Source organism: Dromaius novaehollandiae, chromosome 7 (genome assembly GCF_036370855.1).
Source record: "Dromaius novaehollandiae isolate bDroNov1 chromosome 7, bDroNov1.hap1, whole genome shotgun sequence".
Taxonomy (NCBI): domain Eukaryota; kingdom Metazoa; phylum Chordata; class Aves; order Casuariiformes; family Dromaiidae; genus Dromaius; species Dromaius novaehollandiae.
In genome coordinates this window covers 44826313-44853713 of record NC_088104.1, presented here as the reverse complement: position 1 = coordinate 44853713, position 27401 = coordinate 44826313, and the positions used below count along the sequence as shown (strand labels likewise).

Below are 27401 nucleotides of genomic sequence, written 5' to 3'. Positions count from 1 at the left end.
CAGATGTGACACTGCTCCAGGATGTTTCATCCAAGAAACGAAACAGAGGAAAACCATGTCAGTACCGTGAGGAATTGGCCGAAACCCCCAAAAACTTCATTTCCAACAATACGCTGGTAAAAACCAGGAGACTGTAGACCAACTAAAGCATAAGAAATTGTATTAACTGACTAGATGTCAAAACAGGGGAAAGGTAGGCTGTGTTAAATGTTTTATTCAAAGTTAAGAAAAAATGCACTGTCCAGAAAAGCAGAGACTGCTGCAGGATTCTGCTCAGTAGCCTTCACGGAAAGAAGGGAATGATGGACACCAGCAATGGGAACCATAAAGACAGACATTTACTGAACTTCCATTCATACGAATTGCCTCTGCTAAAGAAGAGCTTGCCTTTTATATGTAATGGCTTCTCTTTTATATTTAGTAACTTCTTCAATCAAGGATTTTCAAGGACTGTTTTTCTAAATGGCATATTGCTGAGTTTTGTTACTCTAGTTTTTGCACTCAGTAACTCCTTCATGCCAATCTCCATCAATGACTCCAAAAAGAATCTCTGCAGATTCCCTTGCACACTGGCAGTCTGTTATCTGCTCACACTCTCAAAGCTTGATCGAGAAATTGGTCCCTTTTCAGATTACTCTAGAAATTCACAAGACTCCAATCTGTCTTCTCTCAAACTGAAAAGGCCAATTTTTTGTGAGAGCTCATGGTCCCTCTGCACCATGGTGCTAAAGCCATGCTGAAAAGCTAGCTCCTTGAATCAAGATTCCCGGGAGTAGATATTGGGCAGGAGTATTCTACCAACATATGGGTTTCTTGCACTCACTAACTGCAAAGCGGCTGCTCTGATATGCATGTTCGCATTCAATTGGCATAAAAAAAGGAATTATAAGCAGAAAGCGTCCTAAGAAGAAAGACAGAACGTTTGATGCAAAGCCAATTTTTAACAGTACAGTAGACAACAATAACTCAGTCTGACTTCAGCTTAATGCAACTGTCCCTGCAGACATAAAAATCATCTTTTAAGTGGAAAAAAACCCCAGCCTTTAGTGTTATCTCAGATAAATAGGTGAGACAGTGGGGAAAGACAAAATGCCATAACTAAACAGATGTTATTTTATTTCCTATCCCTGTTACAAACGAGCAATCATTATAGAATTGCATATGTAGGATCAGGAGGAAGACAGAATTGAGGACAGTTATTTCTGTCGTGCTTTAATAGTATTTCCAAATAGGAATCCACTGTAAAAGGTGTGAATCAAAGGGTAAATCTGTAGCTACAAAAGTGCCCCAGCTGAATCCAGCAGCCTTTGCCCCTCCCAGACAGGCTTCCTGTACCTTCTGAGACGTGCGTATTTTCACAAAAACTTAACAGTTGAGAACATTTCTGAATTCTCTCCACTGCTCAGCGAGTTCTGGCTGAACTCTTAAAACAGATGGTGCTATTTCATGTCAAATAGATGAAGACAATATTTCAGCTTTGGCTTTTAAGAAGCCAAGGTGCCATCACATGTTCTGAAAATAATAATACAAAAATTGTCCCCCCCCAACCTGTTTTGAAGAATTGATAAAAATTCCCAGAAATCAGGCAGCAACAGTCCATACATCCACTACTGTGCTCATAAACCAGTTATGTATTTGGAATTATAAGTGCTATAACTCTTACTTGCATGCTAATACATGGACAAATCCATCACTTAACATTTTAGTATGTCCTGGTTCAGGGAATCTTTATTAATTAGCTTTCTTTTCTAAAGAATTGCTGGCTGTTTGATATACCTTCTCCCCACTCCCTATATCTATTTGTAAAATTCATGTCATACTTTAAACATGCTTTAAAACACTGATCTTTTTTTCCTGGAAAATAAACAGACACATGCCAGAAGCCAAGCTCTACAGAACAAAGCAGTGCACACAATGATAGGGAGGATAAGAGATTTCAGTTTTAAAACTTTCACATTACTGTAACTAGCAGTTCTAGGGTTTTTATATATATATATATATATATTTTAGAACTTTCCTTTAAGTCATGGCTCAATTAGAAGTTAAGACCTGTTAATTCAAATGCTGCCATTCCTCTTAGCTCCACTAGACTCCAAGATCAACACAAAACTAAAGAACAGTATTAAAGGTTGAATAGCAGCTGCAAAAGACAACCACTCACTGTGCCTGCTGGGGATTGCTATATTGCTGTCCATCAGAGATATTTAATACTCCATTAAAACATTCCTAGAGGATGTGCCACCAGGCTCTGAATGCAGCATTAAACTACAAAGTGGAGATGAAAGTATTATGATAATCGGGTCATGCAAACAAGTTGGGTGCCATGCTAATTAAAGCCAATGCTGCATCCAACAGAGATTGATGACAGAAAGAAAATACAACCAATGGCAGCTGAGAAGTTCTCTCCATCCATTTTTAGTTGGTTATTGATCTAGAAATTGTGACCCAAAAGTGTGTATCTTGGCACACTGCTAAATGACGCAGCCGTTCAACAAATATCTGCAATGGCAAGAGAAGTAACAGTGAGATCTAACGCTATTCTATGAATGGGAAGAGACTTTACTAGTAAAGCCCAGGCTTTGAACTTGCCTCACATATCATTAGGACACATTCCAGACAGCAATTATGTGAAACCACATTAAAAGGATCACATCCCAATTCCTTCTGGGACCTTTTAACTCATGAAGGCTCCTTGCTCTGGTATTTTGGACTGAATATCTGATTTAGGTTTAGACCGTAACTTCTGTGTTGTAACCACAAAGCAATTTACTCACAGTACATAATTTGCAAGGTTTTTGAGAATTGCAAAATCACAATGCTACTGGAACAGACTTAGTTACCGGTACGGCCTTCTCCATTAGATACTTGCCACTAAGTAAAGGTCTGTTGAGTGTATAAAGAGGTGGTAGATCTTCTATCTCTGCTATCCTCTGGTATACGGCTCTGGATAGATGATCCCCATGATATAAACTCCCCAAGATGATGCTAGAGAAGTAAATTGGCTCCACAAAGAGGCTAAGTAAGGCTCCTTGAATACCCAATACGTTCCACCTAAGAGGGAGGGAAAAACAAAACAAAAAAACAAAAAAAACACTTTCTTTTTAATGGAACAAGTAACATCTGCCAGACATAATAGCAGTCAATCACAATGGACTAGACTTCAAGCTCTTCCTTGTGACTAGAGCAAGACTATGGTAGCATAGCTGCGACACCTGAGAGAATTTTAGAGATCAGTTTATGGGATGCTCAATGGTATCCTGAGTAAGACAACCCTTACCGACAGGTCTACAGTCAGCATCAATATCAGGAGCAGATTCCACAACTTCACTTCCCCACTAACGTATCTGGTGATGCATTTTCAAAGCCTCCTAGTGTCACACATGGACAGGATCACTCGGTCACAGAAAGAGCCAAACTGCAAGATACTCAGCCAGAAACAGCAGCTAATGCCTCCAAAACACACCTGGCAGTGGGCAAACTGTCTTTCCCAGAATACAAGATGGACTGGGTCTGCAAGACCTCATCATCGCAAGAGAATGTTTTTCCTTTACATCCTAGCCAAGCTGTCTGCATGCAGCTGCCAAAAAGGATATATGTTATTGCTTGCAATATCCAAAGGCAGAGAGAAAACTGAATATCCAGGAATCCAGGTGCACATATTCTTTGCTCACTCCAGCCGTTTCACAGATTCCAACCATAAATCCCTGCCCCACTACAGCCTACACCGGTACGGGTTCAGCGTAGGCACCTAGCACATACAGGAGCAAAATACTGAATGGTTTTAGGAGCTCTGTGCATTTGATCAAGTTTCAGCTCTTAATCTGTATGTGACAATCATGAATTACTTTGTCAAACCTCAAAGCCTACTGCAGGGTATTTCCACTGTCCTCTTTTTCATGGTATACTTGCAAACAGTTTTGCACAGTTAACACAGCATATCTGAGTATAACTGCAACGCCCAGACAAATGCATGCACAAGCAGCAGGAAAATTTCTTTTGGTGCTTGAAAAAAAAGATTAGCACAATGGAAGCTCTTGTACTCATATGAAATGGTCATCCTTAGCAAAAGTCCCATCCTAATATGGGTTGCAAAGTTCTCCTACAAAAACAGAGGGAAATCTGATCCTTGCTAGCAGTGTTCCTCAGAGCTTGGCCTGGCATGGCACAGCTCCACATCACCATCAGCTCAGGCTAGAAACTGTGTAGCAGAACTGCTTAACTACTGCCAGAAACTGGACTACACACTTTGACTGGCTACAAGATTTGAAAAAGGTTAAAAAAAAAAAATTGCAGCCCAAGTAAACAACTTATTTGCAAACCTTTACTGAGCATGAAAATGGAGGCAATGTGCATTAGCTTACTCACCTGTCATTAAAAAAGTTGGCTTTAATGAATGAGTAGAAATACTGTACTAATAAAATTTAAGGCACAGTTTGTATTGAATAAAGGCATATTTTGTATAGTACTGAAAATGCGATCAACAGCCAAACAATAAGAAACCATCAGATTAAGGTATCAGGTGAAAAATTATTGCTTACCAGGGCCTAGATGCCTTTCTAAGGACTTTATCATGACTAGAATTTTGTAAGCACAGTCACGTATTTCAAGTGCCAAATATTTCTCAATGGTATTTTCTTGTTATTTGCAGTATTACCTACATCAAGAATAGAGAAGCATACGGACTACTACAGATAGAGATAATATTATGGAAGAAACATCTGGAAAGAACTCAAGTCTAAACATTGCAAATCGTAGTCTTATAACTGTATCTGAAACTTGCAGACACACAAATTAAGCTTCCTCAAGTTATGCCTATTTCATTTTACTTTTCAGGAACAGTACTTGAGTGATGGACAGATATTTTACAGAAGGCCAAAGTGTTCCTCTGGCAACCCCTAGCTCCCCAAATAAAACCCTTGCAAGCTTTGCAGGGCCTTTTCATTGCTACCAATTTCAATATTTCTAGAGCGTGTGCTTTGCTGTTTTTCCCCCTCACCTCCCGAACCTGGTGCCCTTCCCTGGCACAGAAAACGAAAGCTGACATTTGTTCTAGTAAAATTATTTTGATTAAATCAAAAAGAAGAGTTTGTACACCTGACTAAGTGTCTGCAGGACAAACTGTATGAGCTTGTCTTACAACATTCCTACTCTGCAGTAACTGCCCACTTGCCTGCTGGTTTTGCTGAGGTCACTTGTGTCACATTTACCATTTTAGGTACGTGCTCATGAGCACTGGACTAAGAGCAGGTGCCTTGCTGCAAGCACAAAGTCTGCAGAACCCATTTACACGACCAAAACCTCATGTTCTTAAAACCGCTTAGGCAGGGTTGGATGGTCGCTAGGCTTTTAAAATCAGCTTTAAGTTTCAAACACTACAATAAAAATACATATAGTTATCTACAGGAATGTATATCTATATCAGAAATCACCTGCAGACGTATTGCAAGGTGGTTAAGTAGTTTCGTGTCATGTTTGGCAGTAACTCGGAGAGAAACATGAAACCCAAATGAAGATCTGTAGATTGAGTCAAAAAGGCAGGATTACACAGAGACTTTCCTTGTTGTTCCTTTCTACACTATACTTCCTTCTGGCTAACGACAGTTTCTCACTTCCATTAGCCATGCACTAGAAATCAGGCTGATGGATATAAACTGAAAAGGAACTATATTAATACCACGTATAGATTTTCAAAAGGCCACAAACACTGTTTAGTGAAATCACAACCTATTTTGAAGTTAATGGACCAAATTCTGTATAGGCTCTCTACAAACTGAGGTGCAGAGCAGAGAGCATAAAATTTATTCTAGAAAATTTTAATAAAGTCAGTGCTGCCTTTTGAGTCAAACCAGTGAAAAAAACTGAGTAAAAGCTTTTTTATTCATTTTAACACATAAAATAATACCAGAAAAGGGTTAAGTAACTGAAGTGACTTAAATCTAGTACAAATTCCAATATCCCAATTCTCAGACTGAATTTACAACATGGAAATGAACCTTCCCACTGCAGTGCCACACTGTAGCACAGCACGCAGACTCTGGCCAAGGCGTAACACTTATTTTGGAGCACTTGACGTCTCAAGAAAGTGGTAACAGAAGACAACTCAGTCATCTCCCATTCAGCAATTAAAATCCTTCACCCCAGCTACAGGCAAAGATTCAATTCAAACTCCCATGTACAACCTCATGGCAGGTCCAACTGTAACGGGCAGCCTGCCAAATCACAGAACAGACCGGACCCACGCAATACCTTTTCTCACTGTCAAAATAGGAAAAAGGCACTGAGTTTGCATCGGAGAAAAGCACTATACCATAAGCTTAAGCAGAACACAGGACTGGTGAGTTCACGTCAGTGGGAATATTCAAATGCCAAAAGTAAGGCACGTAGTCAAGAGCTTTGCTGAAGAGAAGAGCAGGTAGGGAGAAATCCTTCAGAGTGAAACTTTTCACAGAAAAAAACTGACACACTAGTCTAGCAGAGCATAAAACCAATGCCTCTTATCACTATTTGACATATCCTCAGCATTCAGGTTTTAAGTTGCCACAAGAATCGAGCAATTTCCTTTCACAATCACTTACAAAACTTCAAACTAAACCCAGCTTTTTAAATACAACCTTTCATGGTGATACTAAGGACCAGCCACAGGACTTAGTTCCAGACTGCTGAACCCTTAAGTACAGGTACCTGCATTTGAGTTGTGTGCTTAGACCTGATTACAGTTAACGGTGATTTATTCAGTACACTTAGTCTGAAGAAGACCACGTTTTTTCAGCTGAACAGGTCCCCATCAACGAGGCGACCATCTAACGCGACGGAAGCTTAGGCTCCCTGTGTGGCTGGGGTACCTGCAGCCGGGGCCCCGCTGGGGTGCTTGGCAGCACGCTCTCCTGCAGCTCCAACTCTGCAGCTCTGCAAGCCACGCGCCAGTACGGAAAGGCAACCCAAGGTGATGCTGAAAAGCTCTGCCTTCAGACGATGGCTTATTTACTTGCCCTGAAAGGATTCGGAACTGGTTCTCTTGGCTTCTGAGCAGTCTTTCACGGTACAGAAGCTCACTCAGACAGGAATTCTCCAGCAGTTTGTTCCTGGGGCTCATCGAGATTACGTTTAAGCACAACTCTGAGGAGGTGACAGAATTTCTAAAGCTCTTTAGTAGCAATTAGAAAAGTACTTAAGCAAGGGAAGGGAAACAGAAGCTACTAATCAAAACTACAGCCCTCCTTTTTTCTCAAGGCAGCAGACATACCACAACGGCCCTCACCAGCAACTGTATTAAGATTTTCAGTGTTCTTATTAGTCCCTGTATTAGCTACTGTTGCTTTTCTTGGACAAAGAACTGGTAAGTTTAGCCGACTATCTGGCTACTGTTGCAACAGTTAACAAACACAAGGAGGGCTCCAGGCAAAGGACACTGTCATCTGCTGCTGCTACTCAGTGTGAAGTTGCACCCTGTCATTTCCTCAACACTAAGCCTGACACAAGAGGAGAGACCTACTGCAGCTCACCACCTTGATCCTCCTCAGTCCACTAATTCGGTTGCTTGTATGGCTCTCTGTAAAGTCAGATCAGTGAAATGATCCAAATTAAAAAAGGGGGGTGGGGGCAAGGAGGAGGAGATGCTTGCCGCTGGAAATACCGTGATATAAAAAGCACCATCGGGTCCTGCCCCTGCATGCTGGCTTGCCCCAGCTGTGCTGCAAATCATATCAGTGAAATTATCAAGGTTTTGTATTTTAAAATGGCAGTTTTGCTGGTCCACACTGGTTCACAGCTCCTCAACCAGCTGCATCGTTACAGCTGAGAGGCAGGGAGCTGCAGTGTGCAGGCAGCAGCTGGGCATGGGTGACAGCAGTCTCCTAAAACGGTTCTGCCATCAGAGAATAAACTACTGGAAGCACATTCTCCAACCTAGCTTAAGGTAGCTTGCTTTTAGAAATGAAGTAAGCAGTGAGAAAACGATATTTTTTCCTGCGGATAATCTCATTGAGTTCAGTGGGATCACTCTGCTGAGCAAAACGATGTAGGATGGAGCAAACGGTAAGAGGAGCAACAAATTAGATCTGATCTGACCCATGCATAAAATGCATCCTCTTTATTAACCCCATCATTATTTATCTCTAGACTCTTGATTATTTTATAAATTCACATAGTCACTGTTTGCTATGAAGAAGAGATCATGTATGATTACACACAGTCAGCATCATTTCACTTAATATTTCCTACACAACCGCCCGTTCCTACAGATGCAACTGGTTTCAGGTTGCAGTTAAGTATCCACAAATTCATATACAGCTTTTGATTAGTCAATGAAGTTGCACGTGAATTGTGTTCAAATCCTGGTGTTTATACAGAGAGAATGTTCTCCATGCAGTGGGTTCACCTGAGAGCTACAACTACGATTTTATAGACAAGCACCACATCAGGGAAATATGAATTTTCCAGAATTATCATACTGACTGATTTCCTTCATCTATATTCACTGCTTAGATGCTAACAACCTGGGGGATAATGCACACTTTTTAAAGCTTTTTGCAATTTTCAGTCATTCTACATTAAAAAAGAGAGTGGAGAAACTCAAGACTGACTTTAAATCAAGAGGAGTCCTGTTTTCCTTTCTATGTTGTCAGACTTCTGCTTTAGGTTAATCTATGCTCAGAGGCTAGGACACCTACAGTGAACACCTATGAGGATACCTATTGGTCTAATAATGTCTTCATGAAGTACAGCTCATTTCACAACCCTGAATACATGGGGAAAAAAGAAGTAAAATTTAACTCTGCAGCAATACCTTAGCACAGACTGTGCTAGTGCGCTTCTTGCTGAAAAAAACAGGTCAAAAATACTGGCTGCAATTAAAAACTTGCCTCTGAACTTTCCAAACCTAAATTACATATGAATTCTGTTATTTATACTGTTTTAGAGAGACAGCAGAAATGAAGGGAGCCTAACACCAGTAAGCAATAAAGTGTGATGTTAATATCAGTTATCTCAACACCACTCATTTATTTTTATGCATACAGAAGTATGCAAGAGCTGAGTCACTACTCATTGCATTTTCAACAGTGCATATGGAATTGGTATCAGAACTTATCACAGGAAAGTGAGTACCGAATCCTCTGCAACTACCAAAACGAATTCTCTGTTGAAAAATTAAGTTATATTTATGATACACTGCAAATCTTGAGGAAAAAACAAGTTACAGTTCAAAGAACTACTCTTTTTAATATCATTTATAAACAGCAATAAATATGAAAAGAGGAAAATGATTTAGTAGGCATTTTGTTTATGTCAGGCTTTTACTTGCATCCAAAGGCAAGGGACTAAGGATGAAAATCTTACATAATGCGAAGTAACAACTATATTTTTGTGCAATTTAATTTCTGTTTTCACAGGCCTCAGCCAGATCTCCTTTCTTCAAAAAAAGACAAAAAGCACACTGCAAGGACACGTAAGTGGCACGTTGTATCATCTGGGGTGCTCCTCTCTGGGAGGGGTCAGGGCAAGCTGCAAGATGTGAGAAAATGTCAGACTATCCCTGAAAAGTGTTTTCCCTCATCACACGAATCTTCTGCCCTCCTCCATGACAAAGGCTTGCAGCCCAGACGGCAGCTGTCCTGGGCAGTAATCTCAAAGGCAGGCTTTGCCTACTGCAACACCAACAAGATTTCAAGGCCTTCTGAATCGCCCTGCACACCAAGAGCCCCTCTTGGTGATCGTACAGCCAAGGTGTCAGAGGACCCACCTTGCAAATTTGGGAACCGAAAGATTCAGTGTGTCTGGCTATCTCTGAACAGAAGGTGTTCATGTTTTCACTAGCTGTATTCATGATTTTTCTTCTTGTTTCTACTCTCCATGACTGCCAAGTTTAAGGCTGGCATCATCCCCAGAGATGCTTGCAGAACCCTCCATGTTAGTCTTCACCTCTGTATCTCCGAAGTGGATCTGATTGACAGGGAACTCCTGTATCCCAGTACTTTTCTCCTAGTGCACTCATTTGTTGCCTCATCATAATGGACGTGTTCGCCATTCACTGTGGTTCATCACCCACGCACAGGGACACTCCTGCTGCTCAAGTTAAATCCGGACTCACACTGCGTAGGTCATGATCTGCTTGCTGTGGGCACCCGTCTAGCTGGACTTCGCTTTCATTAACTGGCAGAAGGGAACAGAGTGCAGACTGTAGCCGACTTCACTGATCTAATCACCTTTTCATTTCTCTTTTGGCCAAATTTGAACTCCCAATTTCTCTTTGCTTCCTCATCTAAGAGACTAATTGAATCTCTACGATCAGTGCATTCCTTTCATGAGCCACAGCACAAACAAGCAGCAACATCTGCATGTGGAGTGTGGTCAGAGTTTCTTTCCTTCTCCAGTTCAAGTGGCTCAGGTAGCAGCCCACACTATAAATCAGCTAATGCCAGAAGTCCGTGGTCTTTGATGGTAGGATTACTTGCAAAGATCTTTTTATTTATGTTGCAGTCACATTTTCAGTTAGCTAAATCTGAAAGCTGCAGCTGAATCTAGGCTGCCAACCACAATGCTCTGACTTATCCCATCTTTTCTGGTGTTGCCTGGATTTGCTGCACACTGCCAAGCCTGGGCCAGGACTTAGGTTTTACTGGTTAGGGCTTAGATACTGCATCTTGGGGAGTTGTTTCCTTCCACTTTCCCTGAGGTTTTTTTTTTTAATCTAGGTGCCACATAGTCACCACATATCAAAATTAATGCATTCAAATAGACCACTATTACTTCGACTGAGAATTGATGAGAAGACTGCTCTTTCTATTGCTATTCAGAGATCATACTAACTCAGTTGTGAAGCTCTCCTTTCAGAAATTACTTCTGAACCAGAAAAATACTGGATGAGAATGAATATAACTGCAGAATATACAGCCTTTAGGGAGCAGGCAAAGGATTTTAAGATGTTTTTCTTCAACCTCATCAGTCCCAGAAATCTCGGCGGTAAAGCCAAGAAGAAAAAGCCATCCAAGGGATGGACATAAGATTGAGTTAGGAACTTCCATTCAGATCTTCTACTCTGAATAAACACAAGACAAGAAAAGGCCAACGTGTAGGCATGTGGTGATCCTTCACCCAACAGATTATCAGAAATAATTATTTTTCCCCCCTTTGGACAAAAAGAGAACAAGTGACTTCCCCTTTAGTAATTGGATCTAACGTTAAACCACTTCTCAATTCCTGGATCATCCCTAGGAATAAAACACGGAGAAAAACATTTTGTTCTTCTCAGCAAGACAATAAAGCATACTCCATCTATGACTGGAATGTTTTATGAGAAGTTCAAGTAATTATCTGAAGCCAAAATACACATATATGGAACAAATTCAGGATACATTTAAAACAAATCTATGAATATTAATGTTCGAAAGCAATTATTCTGGTCATAGAAATCACCTTAACACTGCCCTCTAATGACATCATGTGCTAAACACATTAGGAATAATCCAGTTCCAATGCTTCCGATCCAAGGTGGGCTTACATTTACTGTTACATACACAGGCCTTTTGCTGTTCTCCAGTTTTACACCACACGATATCACTACACCCTGCTGCTCCTTCCTCCCTAAAGCAGAACTTCCAGGTGTCTTGATTATTTTTGTCTTTTTTCCCTACCTCTCCAGTATTCTTCCAACACAAGCATGAGGTGAAAGAAGGTTACAAAAGTGAGAACAGAGGGAGATGAGCAGTCAGAGTAAAGTCAGGACTTTCTGAGGCAAAATCTACAGGGCTGTTTCACAACTTCCTGCTCTCTCACTTCCCAGGTGACTGGGAAGGGAAGCTAAAACACCACCTTGCCCTTACCACTGCGATAATGTGAGAAGATCGGCAGAGAACAGTAGGCCTGTCCCTTCAGGAGGATATTTTGGTGGAGTAAGGAGTGCTGAGTATCTGCCACCGGAGCAGCCAGGGAGGAAAAGGTGAGCTGAGCTCTCTGGGGGAAAACAGCAGACCAGTGTCATTCTGCAGGCAAAGCCCATTTCATGAGCCCTATCCTAGTCCATGGCAGAATCCAACCCAGAGCTTCGGGAATTTAAGTTTGCCAACATGCAGTCAGAACGCAAAGAGAAACCAGAGGAAGCCCATAGATAAGTGTCAAAGCTCACCCGCCTTACTACCGGTGGGCTTGGCACTCCACCACAGTGGAAGGCAGCCCCTGGAGAGCCTGTACTTGTCAGCAAGTCTTCGCTGGAACGGAAAAGTGTAACAGAAAGGTTGCAAGTTCCTTAGATATCCCTAACCGGCTCAGGATGGGGTAGACAACAGGTTGCAACAAAGCACTCAGAGGCTTGAAGTAATAGCGTGGATTATACTGGGGAGCTGTTCAGCAATCAAGAATTTTAATACACTGGATTCCCCATGTAATCCTGCACAAAGAGAATTTACCCACATATTGTCTAGGCTGGAAGATTTACTGCGCAAAGGAATGCAATCTTTAGCAAAACAAAGCTTTGGTTTGACCTTAAGTTTGACTTAAGAGGTACTTAGTAGCTTTTATTAAAGAAATTATTTCTGTGCCATAGAAGCAAGTTAGTCTGATTGAAAATTTAGTGACACCTGAAAGGGCTAAGCTGTTCCGTAGTACTGGATATTGGAAACTACATAGCAATGCATTCTTTCAAATTTAAATGGACAAAGCATGATCATAAGTGTCAGGGAAATTAAAAAAAAAAAAAAAAAAAAGAAGGAGGAGGAGGAGGAGGAGATGGAAAAAAAAAGAAAAAAGAATATGAAAATTTGGGCCTCCTTACCCGTCATATAGTCTTTGCTCTGTGTCAAAGGATTCTATTTGCTTCCTTCACTGGCACAAACAAAATTATTCCCATTAGCCCCAAGGAGAGGTGACAGCTAGCTAGGCAAGCGTGAGATGGATTCTGTTCTGCATCACACAAAATCAACAAAATAGTCAAATGTGTTCTAGCTCAATAACTCGCTTTACTTTTTATTTTCACTAATAGCAATGATGACGTGATAAAAGAAGTCAAATGAATGCAGCATGATTACCATATTGGACGGCTGAAAGAAGTCATTGACGTGAAGTTGGCAAATATGCTTGGTGAGTTACCGATAAAAGAAACTTAAATGCCATTTTTATAGAATTACTTTTCAACAACCCACTATCCTAACTTCAAAAAGGCCCTGGCCATTTATGTCAGAGGGATTTAAAAATAAGTAAGTAAAATGTCTTCATTCAGTAGAGATGCTGATTACTTGAGACAAGACTAGAGGAAAAAAACAATTACATAACCTTCACCCTATATCATTAATTTGGTATACATGGCATACAACAAATAAGCTCTGACTTCTTTTCTGTGTTAAAATATGCTTAATAAATTTTGAATCAAACTAACTGTGACTTGATAAAAATGCTTACCTATTTTATTAAAAAATAAGTAAAAAAAAATCATCAGCTGAAAAACTTGGCATTTCTCTTACATATTTCGTGTAAGCATAGAGAGGCTGAAAACGTACAGACTCATTTTGAAAAATCATGCTACAATTTTCTAGAAATTCTCCCATGCTTCTGATGTTATTTAAAGGACACTTGCTAAATTTTAGGTGACTCTTTTGTCTATGCCCAATTAAAAAGAAAATCTTAAAAATTAAATAATAAAAGAAAAAAGAATGAATCAGATAAATGTAAATAAAAGAACTAATGTTAGAAAATATATTATTTTAATTGCAGTTCAACCATTTAAGCAAAAGCATTTCAAATAAAATATAAATCATTTTCAAGTTAAAATTTAAAAGTGCCCATGAATTAACATGTTTTTAACTGAAACACTTTTTCCCTGTATAATATATAATTTTAAATCCATCCATGGAACACACATGTATCTCTAATACACAGGGATGTAAATACGTCAGAGGAAGTTATCCAGTATGACTTGTGCAATGTACTTATTGAGCTGTTTTGCTAATGTCATATTACAGTAGGCCAAAAAAAAACCCAAAACCAAAAAAAACCAAAAAACAAAAAACATTCCTCTGATATTTTCCAGTGATATATATACAAAACGAAGCTGCCCTGACTTTAAGTGGCCGGAATGACAGATAACTTTTCCACCTCAGCTATGAAGCCAGCAGAAGGTCTGACACCAATTGCAGGTGAAGAATCAGAGCTTTATTAATATTTATAGCCCCCCTCGCACTACACCTAAGCAGTGAAACCAATTGATAACCTTCACATTCATTGCATGTGTCATGCACGCCTGCCTTTTTTATTCAGCAATAAAAAACAATACTACAGAAATTAGAAACTACTCATATCTCACCTAGCTATCTTGTCGCTGCATGACATGGTAAGTAGCCTTTCTCCTTGCAATACTCCATCCCACGTCTGGATAGTGGTAGTGGATCTCACAGGAATCGTCCCTTCCCCAGATTCTATTTTTGTCCGTAGCTGTCCTCTTGCTTTGCGGTTTGGATGTCTGTCCCCTTGATCTGTACGACAAAAATTGTTCACCATCAACTCAGAAATATTCTCAACATATTTTACATATGGCATTAAAATAAGAAGAGTCAATTAAAGACACTTGCCTGCATAATTGTTAACTTGCATAACAATTTCCATTGCTCCTTTCAATTTTGCTACAGCATCAAACATATCTCTTGTACATAGAGTCTCCTAAAATGCATTTGCAATGAAACCAAGCTTTCCATGAAGGAACAATTAATATGTATCATGGAGTTCTTAACTTCTGTTCTGCACATTATAGTATTAGAATGAAGTCAAGCAGCAGATCAAGAAATGAGCAGGCAGAAAACAACTATTAAGCGATAGCAATATTAACATGGCCTGGTTAGTTCTGTAAGGATACTTGCTGACAAACTGACTTATCCTTACTAATTTTCAGCCTCTTCAAGCCCATATGGTTGATATGCCTATACTTTACTTCTGTGATACAGGAAGAATTGCTCAGATTTTCTGGAGAGACCTTTTTCTAACACACATCTATACAAAAAGGAAAGATGACACCTAAATTCTACCTGTGCCACTTGCATGTGATCAAATACGCGTTAGACTCCATAGCTTTAATATGATTGCTGTCATACCCTCTTGTGCTGCTTCATGTGGTGAGAAAATCCTAGCATCGCCGCAAGGAGACGTACTGATATAGAGATGAAACTGCACATTCTCCTTCAGTTTAAACCCACCACGTTCAGATTTGATAAAAATGGATTTTTGCTGATCTTCTTTATTGCTGAAATAGAGAAGAAAGCTCCAGTCAAAACTGAAATAAACACGTAAGTACACCGCTCAGTCTTAATAGACTTTAAAATGATTACAGTATGTCTAGACATGTTTATAGTATAATTAACAGTTATTACAAATAACAAAATGAAAAGACACTAGAGACAAGAAAGAGGGAGCCCTCGACATTCCCAGTGAACTTTCAGAGACTTACCAGGAAATCAAACATCACATATTTGCTGGCCCAGATTATTTTGATTTACATGTTTATACTTTACAGAAAGATTCCCAAATACTTTTTTCCCTCCCAAGGCTCACATCTAGTTGAACACACATTTTGTTAAAGTCAGACTTTATGGGAAATGGCCTAAGTGCTCAGTTACACATTCCAATGTACGAGATATGACTTCACATACTAGCTTGTTTCAGCAGGGTATTTCAGGACAATTGTTTCACATTCAAATAAATATAAGACAAGTGTTTAAGACAGCTTTTCAGTTCTGTGGGGTCAGTTCATCTTCTGTTTCTCTCAAGTTTACCTTAGATAAAGCTCAAGTTGTGTATATAGAAATTTAAGCAGGCACCGCCGAGATACAATTTCTGCATGGCAATCATTTAATGCAAGACCCCGATCACTCATGTATTCACCATTGATGCATTTTGTTCCTGTTGAAACACTTATTACCAGGGCATCTTTCACATCTGTACCTGCGAAACAAAATTTCAAAATTTTAATTTCAGCAATTAGAAGTCACAATCATTCTGGCAAGATATTTCTTCCCGCAAAATTTGAACAGTGCTTCTTTCTGCATTTTCCTTTCAAAAAACTGGTTCTTTTTCCAATACTTTCTTTACAGCCAAAGCTTCACTCAGACATATCCTCCCTATACGTATACCAGTATGGTCTATGGTTCATGTGATTTCTTCATTTCGGAGTTCAGACTAGTTAGAAATTGAAAACTTGCAAGGGAAACTTTGCTGCTTCAGGAAGAGATATTAAAGCCTGAAACCCAAAGACAGTGCTTTTTTTGACACAGTCAGCCTGCTAGCTTCCAGCATGCACCTCTTGGCTACACATGCAGATATCCACCGTGACTTTAGAAATTTGTCTTATTAAAAAGCACTGATTTATTAAAAAACAACATCTTATGATTGGGTATTAAGCCAACAATAGGAAAGGTAGAACTAGAGTAGGAAGAAAGATTAAATGCTTAAACCACTGCAAAGCTTATCAGCAGTATAACATTTCTAGAGGTGTAGTCCTTGATATTAAATAATTCTGCACAAAACAATTAGATGTCAAATCTTTAAAAATATTTTGTGTGTTTTATGTACAGGAAACTATCTCTGTCATAAAAAATAAAGGTCAGCTGTATGAAGAATTCAGAAAGGCAGGTCCAAAATGTTACATCCCTCTAGCAAAACAGAGCAAAAAGCCCCGACAAGCCACACACTAATTCCTTCGGAGTTCACAGCGCTTGATCGGCAGAGGCAGAAAGTGGCCATCCCTGCCAAATGCCCTCTGCTATTTTTCTGCCACAGAATAGTTGTTAGAGTAAGTAAAAGCTGATAAACCACATTCTACACACTGATCTCAAAACAGATTTAACCAGACTTTAGGCACCTAAGGTTTAGGATCCTGCCCTTAATATGAGCTCGGTTCCTAGGGGTGCCTATACCGAGGGAGCCTGCTGCAGTGTAGAGCTGGATGTGATGTATGTCCCATCCGCAGCTGTGCCAGCTCCAGCTCTCAAGTGGCTTGTTCACGCTGCTGTACTGTTGGCACAACTCTGGGCAAATACGTGGTGAGCTGGATGAGGAAGATAGCTGTTGTTTTGAACACAATTCAGTGCCCTAGGACTGTTCACCACCTGGTTGCCCTATGGCAGTGCCAATATATGGAGCAGAATGAGTAATTAGCAGGGGGATGAGTGACACGGAACAGGATGGGTTGTTTGAGCTGTCACTGTCGATGAAATAAATCCTAACTGAAGTACAGCCCTAGCAAAAACGAACGCGAGTCCAGCTGCCCCCTGCCCTCCTATAGGGCTGAGATAAAACCAAGGAGGAGAGGTGGGGAGGTGCTTCGCCACCTCAAAATCAGTAGAAATCAAGCTTAACATGTGGAAGGGGCCATGGTTAGTCACTTGAGAATCAAGAAGCCATAACCAGCTCCCTGGTGGCACTCCTCCGTTATACCTACCGGCTACAGCGGAGAGTCTGGTCCCAGATATTGCAGTGAGACATACAGCCCTTGTATTTTCTAAGCATATATTTCTGCCAAATACTTACTAGAGTCTCTAACTAGAGAAACTTGCTAGCCCAAAGTTCATTTCAGTCAGCTGGCCTTTTGATAGAATTTACTTTTTTGTTATTTACCACACAGCCAAAAAAACAAATGTTCCAAAAAAACACACAGCACATGAAAACCTTGGCACTTTTAAAGGAAAAGACAGGGCCCTAATGAAATGAAAGTATCGGACAAAGTCTTCAGCCCAAGTCATCCCGATGCCACAGGGAAGCTGTTCTCTAAGGCTGGGCACTGGGGTCACCTAATTCTAGGGATTCCCCAGACACTTAACATCCATACAAAGCCATTTTCTAATAAAGTGCAAAGCTATTTCTTTGGTTAATCAAAACATATTCACACGTTAATTAAGGCTTTTGATTCTTTGGGCACATGGCTCCTCTGGAAATTTTGGACACAGGGCTATAATTACAGTAACAACTTTTTCAACATTGTACAGTATTCTAAAATAAAATTACAGCATGTTCTTCATCAGGATGAGGCACTAGCAATGTCGCACTGGACAGACTTTGGGGAACAGCTGTACCCCATTTATACTTTATATTTACTTGGAGGACAAAGTATGTGCGTGGAAGGAATCTCTGATGAGCTTATGTTTAAGCACCTGTACTAAAACCAAACCGCTTACTTTATGGGTCACATAACACTCCATGAGAATGTGGGACATCATAAAGGTTAGGGCAGAATGATCTCTTTTGGCACGAAAGATAATTAAATATTTTTAAATGAATTTTAAAAATGGTCAAACCCATAAAGTTTCCTTCTCTTATAATTGCCAGGCTTTCAAGCTGTTTCTTGCATTTATCAGTGTAGCCTCCTAGGCTTATGGTTAGGATGCATAATACCAGACTGAAAATGTCACAGCCACGTGAGGCAAAGCAGCTGAAGAGTACAAAATAACCTTACTGGCAGCAATCTGTACAAAACCTTCACTCCGACAGAAGCAATGCCGTTTGCTAGCGTGCACGCGCAGCCCTCTCCGCTGGGTGCTGCACTGTTAGCCACCAGCCCTTCTGCCGGTTCCACGTGCTTGTCGGGTGGATTCACAAATGCAGCCCACTGAGACGCCAGCAGGAGCCAGGCCCAGGTATTCGACCTACTCAGGTCCTGGGGAAACCCAGACATGAGGGGTCAGCACTGAGAGCCCAAGCACGACCGCCTTCACAGCAGCAGCCTCCTGAACGCACACAAGCATAAATCTCAGAGGCCTGAAAAAGACTATGGTGAGCCTACAAAGAGGACGAGAATAATCACGAACCAACTGCCCCACCTGCAAGAAGCCTTGGTACATCCTAAACTGGGAGGTGGCAAAGCTCCCAGATCCATCAAAAATTCTGTGAAGCGGTCTGTGGGACTATCCTTTCTTACAAAGCAATCTCATTTCTTCCGAGAAGGAGGAGAAGGATAAAAATGACAACTCAAACACTGTGGGAGAGGAGGCTTGCAGAAACTAGGACCTCTATGAATCAGAGGCACCCAAAAGACTCCCTTGAATATAGATCTTGACCAAGGCTGCCACAAGGGCTCTTGACTGTCTTTTTTTTTTTTTTTTTTTTTAATACCCTGAGCATGCTGTCTACCTAGTACTGCTACATACGTAATACTACTGCACATGTCCTGAACCCTGCCTCTAGCCCAGCTGGCTGGTTATACCTGTCACATCCCAAACTACCCTGGAGTGTGCACTAACTGCAGCAAAAACATAGTGCGCTTGAGTGAAGAAACGCTTCTGGTGACCTGGTGACACAGAGCAGTGCCACAGTGCCCCTCTGAAGGTGCTTGCAGATAACCAGAGCAGTATCATCCGTCATGGCCACCTTCTCTGGTTTTGACAGCTTGTGACAGAGCTTGGGCCAAGCATCCCCTCGTCACACTCTCCTGTCCCTCAAGCACACAATTGCTATCTATCCCAGCCAGCACCCTTGGACCTCAGAAACAAAATGTTTGCTCAGTGGCGGGGGCCCCTGCAAACATCCCCACAGTGGCAAAGGGCTGGCATTGCCCCAAAACCAAAGGCAGGCTATTATGCAAGGTGAGGTAGCAGGAAACGGGCTCATGGCACATACCACATAAAGACTGCTCAGCAGAAACGTGGCTGTGCACTCATCTCTGACCTTGCTCTGACTTGTACAGCTAATGCATGACAGGTCGAAAATGAACTTTAGTCCAATCAAGTGACCAACTCGACTAAAGGCAAAGATAAATCTTAGCCTAAGGAAAATTCAGCAGCAGCATGGATGCAGATCACTTAGGGTGGAATTTCACTTTTGGTCCATGTGATTTGGCAGAGCACAGATCTCATGTGAGCAATCCCAGAAGCACTGTCTTGCTGCTGGTTGTACACGCATACTACTGTCAGCTGCTGAAACAGAAGCTGCTTTCTTCAAGTATTTTTACTAAAATGACCGAGACACTAAGCACCAAGAAATATTGCAAGAATAACTACATAAAGTGCAAAGTCCTAAGGACTTGGAAAGCAAGGATAATTTATAACATTATATGCCAAAACAGAGGAATACTGTCTATGTGACTAATGTGCTGACTGTTATGTTTACTTTTATTTTCAAAAGGTGCATAATTCTTTGAAAAATATGCATTATTTTATAGAATATGATTTGTCTCAGAAGTCTCAGACACCTTTGTCTATACAGAATATAGCAACTTTGTGGAAATAGAAGCATTTGCAGGTATAATTTTTTTGTAATCACATTCAGCCAAGATTGAACTGTTATATTTAAGGCACTTGGAAGATTAAACAGTAATATATTTCAATACTGGTTGACTGAAGACAGAAGATACAGTTTCTTAGAACACAGAGTTCTGGTATTTAAGTAGTTAAAATGCTATTTATATATTTATTTTACCTGTTGTCATGACAATTCCAGCAAGGACTTTTCTACGTGCATGTGGAGATGTGAAATTTTCTGTCAAATCACTGAATTTATCTACAACCAAGCGTGCAACAGCATCAGCTAAAACCTGTAAATCACAGAAATGCACATTAGGAAATTAAACAAATAACAAAAAATTATAGCACCATTAGGTTATAAAGATTTGCACTTTTAATGATTTGACATAATAGATTAGAAGAATTTGCATTGTTCATTTTTAAAAGATTGATATGGCAAAGATTTTCGAATGTCTGCAGTGTGTCAATGAGGTATCTAGGGTCCAGTTTTCAGGTATACTGAATTCTCATAGCTCTCTGTATGCTAAACTGGAGCTCTGTGTGCTCTGCATCTATAAAAACAGGGTCAGACAGCCCTAAGCCAAGAATCAAAGCAGCTAATGTTCATGATCGTTATGAACACTTGAGGCTCATGAGAACAACTGAATAGACAGAAGAGTCAATATTTTCATGCTCAAACCTCAAAACACATCATTTCAGTATCCTAAACATTGGACCTGACAAGAGGATTGAAGTGCAAAACCCAGCCTCTTCAAACCAACATACAAACCTTTTATAACAATGAAATTAATTATGCAGTTATTACATAAATAAGAATGAATTCATTTTCAACAGTAGTTAAATTTTATATTTTTATAAGATATATGCAAATTTAGGAATGGAAAATGTCAACATATAACCTAAATTAAGCCATAAAAAATTAGGAAGATTCATCTCTTTCACCTTCAGGAAAACTTGAATAATAGATACAGCCTTATAATTTGCCAACAGGGTTGGCAAGCAACATAGGTCAGACTGTAAGGGTGAATAATTTCTAATATTAAGGGAAACTTCAAAATACCAGTCCTGCTTTTGTTGAACTCTGCCGATGGTTCAGTTCAACACTGCAGCTAATCTCACCTGATGGTCTTAAGGCAGCTGGAACCATAACAGCTAGAGGAGATGAGTCAAAATCAAAATCTTGAATTCTCACCTGAAAAGAAACTGAAAACCAGGGCAAACCATGCAATGACATTGTGTTAATGGTTGTACTTGGTACTGGCTAAGTGGTTTTCACATGCACTCCATGAAGCGCAATGCCCTAGCAGTGTGCATGGCAGCAGAGTTATTTATTCCAAAAGAAATGGCCGAGTATGGCAAATTACATGTTCAAAAAGAAACAGCTGTAATCTAGACACACAAAGAAAGAGAAAAACCCTCTTAGGCATAGTTATTTAGAGGAAGTAGGAATGTCCATAAAAACAGGCCCTTTAAGGCTGACTGGGCTGTTTCAGACCCATCGCACCACCCAGGCATGAAGAAGCCCAAAGCTAGCACGGGAGACGTGGCAGCCAATTCTCACCCATCTCCCACCAGGATCAGCATCAGGATCCAAAGAGAGAGGGAGAATGAAGAGCTGGGGAGGGAGCCCAGTCCAGACCATAGACACCTGCAGGTGGGTGTCCAGCTGTAACCTGTCAGCCGAGCCCTTGTTACGGTCGTCAGAGATGTAGTCACCACAGTGGACTGTTCAGATCTCCCTAAACAGACATCTGTACTTGATCGGCTGAGCAGCCCTCCAGACTTCACTGATTAGCTCTCCATTGACTATAATGGCAGCTCAGACATTCACGAACACAGAGACACTTAGGCTTAACATTTTTGACTATATGTAGCAGTCTATAGTCTGGAGCCAAATCCCATCACTGGAGTCCCAGGCATAAAGAGCTCAGTTCGGTTGTCCATGTGTTGGCCCCCAGCGGTACCCAAGATGCTCTGTAGTAACCACCTGGACCATGATGCTCCAGAAGAACACAGGTCCTGTGTCCTATCTGCCAGCGCTATGTCGATGTCTTCAGTATCCAAGAGCATCTAGTGTGGTGCTAAACATGTGTGGGCAAGTAAATCAAGCCCAAAAGGACTCTCGAGACTGAGAAGATTCTGCTTACTAACTACCTTTAGGTCCCTTCAGCAATGGAAGAAAATCACTGTTCTCTTCCCCCCTACCTAGGGCCCAAGGCAAATCAACAGTGATGATGGGTACACAGATCTTGGAGGGACCCAGTTGAATCTATACAAAAACTTAAACATAATCAGATCTAAAAACAGATTGCCAGGTTCAAAAAAACCAGAGGGCTGCAAGACTGTCAGCTCGATTCACCACCATCATCTTTGCAATGCCTGTAAGAGCTGACAGCCTGGAAACAACGGGAAGGAATTCTCAACGTTAACTTCCTTCTGGAAGAGCTTTAGCAGCCAAGGAAGAAATACCTACAGCTCGTGTGTCATAATTTCTGGGCTCAACAGCTTTTTCCAGAATCCTACTGGAGACAGCAATGAGCAGTCAGTGGTGACTGAGGTCGCATTTACCCTAAGCTTCAGTCAATTTGCAGTTTTTAAGACTCCCACCAACATTTCAACTACGAATTTTCATGACGCATTTGAATAGACTACAACTCAGAAACTCTTATCTCACTAATTTTCAAACAAAGTATTCCTGACACTGGACCTAAGATTCTGTCATAATCTGTGCTACAATAGCATCATGACCAATTGGCGCAAAATCTGTGTTTAATTGTGCTAGTCCTGGCACTTACATAATGCAGTAAGAAAGAGTTAAACTTTGCAGGATAAAAGACTATAAGGTAAATAAATATACAAGAGAAAAAACAATAAATGGCAGAGTTCTATTGGTTCTTGGTATTAGAAATGGAAAATTAAGACACACACGGCTTAAATAATTAACCTGCCTACAGCTACATGGCAGACCACTGCGAGGAAAAGAACTGAACAAAGATCAGAGTCCCATTCCAATGTTTTAGCCACAAACTGACTGCATAGTTTGCTGATAATGCTTCCTGCTTGCAAGTTTTATGCTCTCATTTCTAAAACATCATATCCAGTTTTCTACTATGCTTTACATCAGACATACTGGAGCTTCCAGGAGAATATGGCTGGTAGCTGACCAGCTATCAGGCAACACATACTCATGCTGACTAATGCTATGAGAGAACATATTACTGCAGAAGTAGCAAAAAACTTCTCCGAATACGGATGCACCTTGGTCCACAAGCAGAACACATGCTACAGGGACAGCATACTGAATCAAAGCAGCAGCATGCCAGAAAGGCTTGCTGTTCAGGTAATAAAAAATGTGGATTATTCCTTCTTCGTAAAAATTAAGTGTGGTCTGAAGGAGTCTTCTCAAACACTTGGCTACACAAAAATGCCACATATCAGAAATGGTGCTTCCAAAACCCTGAGCCAAAAACCACCGGTAGTAAAAGGGAAAGGTACAGAAATGCTTCTTTCAAGATCTGAATATAACTTCCTTATGCAGCTCGCCAGTCTAGCTGACTAAACGGAGGCTGATCTGCAGAGGCCTGTAATCTCCCCATTTCCTACGGGAACCAGCACTCGTTTGATGAGTTTTTTTGTCATGGGGCAGGAACTCAAACTTCCAGGCATTTCTGGGAAGAAACCCATGGACAAGTTATCTGCCAATACTGCTGATAAAAGGGTATTACAGGCTCCGATAGCTACTTGACAAGTAATTGGGTGGAATGCTCATATATAGGGTTATATATAAATACACAGCTTTTTCTGACAAGATTATTTCTTCCATAATTGGTGAAGCAGATAAAACCGCAGTGTTAGTGTACAAATGAGAATATGGTGAGTCTTCCTGGGGAAATGTAAGCTTATGCAGACGGATGGGGCTGCATCTCAAACAATGTGGAACTAAGCTGCTGGCAAAGAAACCTAAAAATGCTTGAATGAATTATAAAATAAGACCTTGGAGAGTGTTGATAAGAAGAACTAAGCAGAACTCAAGCTAGACAAAAATGTCCACTAGAGATGCAAACAATACAGAAGAAACTGTGAGGGAGGGAAAAAAGAAACGAATTTTACTCATAGAAATAGGTTAATATATTAAAGATGTTATTGATCTGATATCCAAGTTGCATAAAAACAGGTGCATGGTGAGAAATAAATGCTATTAAATGTCTGCAGTTTAAGTTGTTAAGATTTTGGTCTTGTATGGGTTTGAAACTGCAGAATACTTGCCCAATAAATTAGATGTGAATTATCCTTCTCTCTCAGACAGCCTATTCCATTAAAATAGTAGATTCTTTAAGACCATTTCTGTTTCTTTATTTATGCATTTCATGTGGACTTTGCTATGGTTCAGTAAGACAATAAAGGGAATCTGTGCTCAAAATTTATGAGTTTTTTCCAATCATATCAACAAAGATATCACCTCACCTATGAGCATGTTTCCCCTAGATCTCCTGGACATACCTTAGGTGGGCAGAAGAGCAGCAGGATGACAAAGAACAAGTCCCGCAAAGCTGCAGTACTTCACTTTGTATTTCAGATTGTTCTCACCACTCTGAATAAGCCAGACACGCCACTTCCTCACAGCACCACAAAGCCTTTTCCCACCGGACTTCCACCAGAAAAGATGAAGCGTTTATCTGCTTTAGATTACATTTGAGAGTTACAGAATCAGACTTTTTAGCCTGAATAGACATGCTTTTATCAACAAAATATCTCTCACTAGATGTGGACTCCAGTCTGGCAATAACTGCTGGGACTTGCCCATTTGTCTGTCCTTCAAAATAATAAAAATAGTAATAAAAAGTCCAGCAACTGAGATTTTACTAAAACTGTAATGGTCACGGCAACAAAAATCTCACTGTTTCCTATAACACGGTAAGTCAAATCTCTTTATTTATGACATAACCAATCTGATTCATCTGGAACTTTTGCTGCCTGTTTTCTTACCATCATCTTCCTGTCCCAAAAACACGTAAACCACTGGGACACAGCTGCTGAGTAGCTCAAGGAGACAGCCTCTGCCACTGATGAGAGACAGATCCCTAGTATATTGGTTTTTCAAAGGAGCAGTAACTTTCCTCGGAAGAGCTCAGAAATGTGCTGCCTCATTAGTTCTACAGAGTCAAGCAACCACAACAGATCATCGTTCCAGTGACCTTGAAATCAAGGAGGAAGTAATCCAGGACAAGCACTTCATTCATGCTAAACACAAGATAAAAACCAGATGTCCTGTTTTTATTGCCTATCACTCACTTTTTCTCCATAGGCAATTTTGCTGGGCAGGGGAGGAGGACTCCTAAAGAATAAAGAAAAAAAATCAGCAGTGTTTTCTTTCTGTTTAACTATCCGTCATAAGGGCTACAGCATATTAGCCATATTGTCAAGAGTGGAGTACCCTAGCAGAGATACTTCAAACTCACTTCTGTCACAGAAGAGATTAGAAAGGAGAAGCTCATTTACAGAAGAGTATGTAAATATGAGCTGATGTGATAGGGAACTTAAGGGATTAGTTGCCACAGTCATGCACTTCTAATCAGGAGCTCCCAATAAATGAAGACTCTTTATTTTAAATCAGTAAGTATTATTATTTCAGAATATCTTTGCTGCATATTAATGCTTGCAAGAGACTGCTAAGCTTTCAGGAAAGTGTGATTTTTACTAAACGACATTGCTCAACTGTCCCCAACAAAATGTCACATTGAAGAAAGAGAACTTTGTAAATATGCAATTGTGGAATGGGACCACGTATAGTTTCCCTCAAACTTCTCTGTTAAAAAAGAAAAAAAAAATCTGTCTGGACACAAAGCACAACTCTCATGGACACACACCAGGCAAAATGGAACTCCTCTGGACTAATTCTCAAAGCCTAGACATCCCCCCCGTCTTCTACATCCCATGGCCCCACATCCAACTGAACCACAAAAACATCATGATACCTAAGACAAGCAAGTAGTGTTCTCATACTAAAATAATGTTCTGGAAAGGGAAACTAAGAGTCTAGTGGTTTGATTTAGATTAAAGGCAGATGCTGGTTTTGGAAAATATTTTAGATTAAGATGTTTGCCTCTATGGAGCATAAGGTGCAGGGAGAAGGGAAGAACCAACTTTTAATATTTGCAAATTCATTCCTCTAACAAAGATAGCTGGAAAAAAGTTGTCCTTTACTGTCATGTATCTGAGAATGCTCTATTCCAAGCTGTAGTATTTCCTGGTACACTTGGTTGGGGTATCTCAAGATGGTTTTGTGACGGAAAGACTTTGACCAACCTCTGTATTTCAAAATGGTGAGATAGCTGCTCACCTAAAAGCACTATGCAGACAGTTGGGCTCACCTCCGTAGCAATCAAGACTGACAGATTCAGGTACAACAGTTTAAAGCTGTGGTTTCCAAAGGTAACTTCTTTGGAAACACCACTGGGTTACGCTCTTCCTACCTCTTTACTGCCCACTTCAGCTCCTGGGTTTTGGGGAATAAACTTTTTAGGTGATACCTGCAAAAGCATTTACATAGCTACATTAGGATCAGGGAATAGAACCAGATTAGACAAGAATTTGTTGTTGTCTTATTTTCAGCTCAAACATGGAAAATCCTCAGGCCATCCCAGGTTTGGACAGATGCTATGGCAGTGCAACAGAGACAGAAGAGACAACACTACATGTGGGAAAACTTTTTCCGTTATCCTTAAATTAAGGGTACTGTAGCCTCAAAGCTGTTCCCTGGGCAAACACTAGAAAGGCTTTTTGCATATGTATTTGCAGACTTAGTGACAGAAACAGACAAAAAATCTTGTCAGCGATTCTTAAAAGTTTTGAAAAAAGCAAGCCGGTACTAGCCAATCATTTTTATGGTTTTCATATTTTTCCTAGGACCTGAATATGCTTATTATTATTATATTGGGTGCATACTCTAAAATAGTCTCGTAAAAACAGTAACAGCTGAAGTCTATGTGTAACATTCAAGCTTACTGAGGTTAACTGTTCAATTTTCTCAAATCGATAGTAATATTTTTAAATTGCTAGGCTCCTGAACTAAAAAAGAATGAAATGGAAACTCTTTCCTCAGCAACCCTTTTTATGGCTTCTACACTTAATAAGGATATACTCTGAATTCAATTTTATTAAAGGGATTCTGAGAAAGGACATGGAAGGAGAGAA

The 27401-nt window shown here is 40.4% G+C and overlaps 1 protein-coding gene across 12 annotated transcripts in view; it reads right to left on the bottom strand.

The window, feature by feature from the left end:
- The window catches only part of ADARB1 (adenosine deaminase RNA specific B1), a 122017-nt gene that overhangs the window by 10588 nt on the left and 84028 nt on the right, over positions 1-27401 (bottom strand). For all 12 annotated transcript variants that reach the window (XM_064515440.1, XM_064515439.1, XM_064515443.1 and 9 more), the window contains 5 exons: positions 20383-20497; positions 15750-15918; positions 15072-15220; positions 14291-14459; positions 2870-3051 (listed from right to left, as the gene is read on the bottom strand). In XM_064515440.1, coding sequence (XP_064371510.1) covers positions 2870-3051; positions 14291-14459; positions 15072-15220; positions 15750-15918; positions 20383-20497 — 784 coding nt within the window. The remainder of the gene's footprint in view (positions 1-2869; positions 3052-14290; positions 14460-15071; positions 15221-15749; positions 15919-20382; positions 20498-27401) is intronic.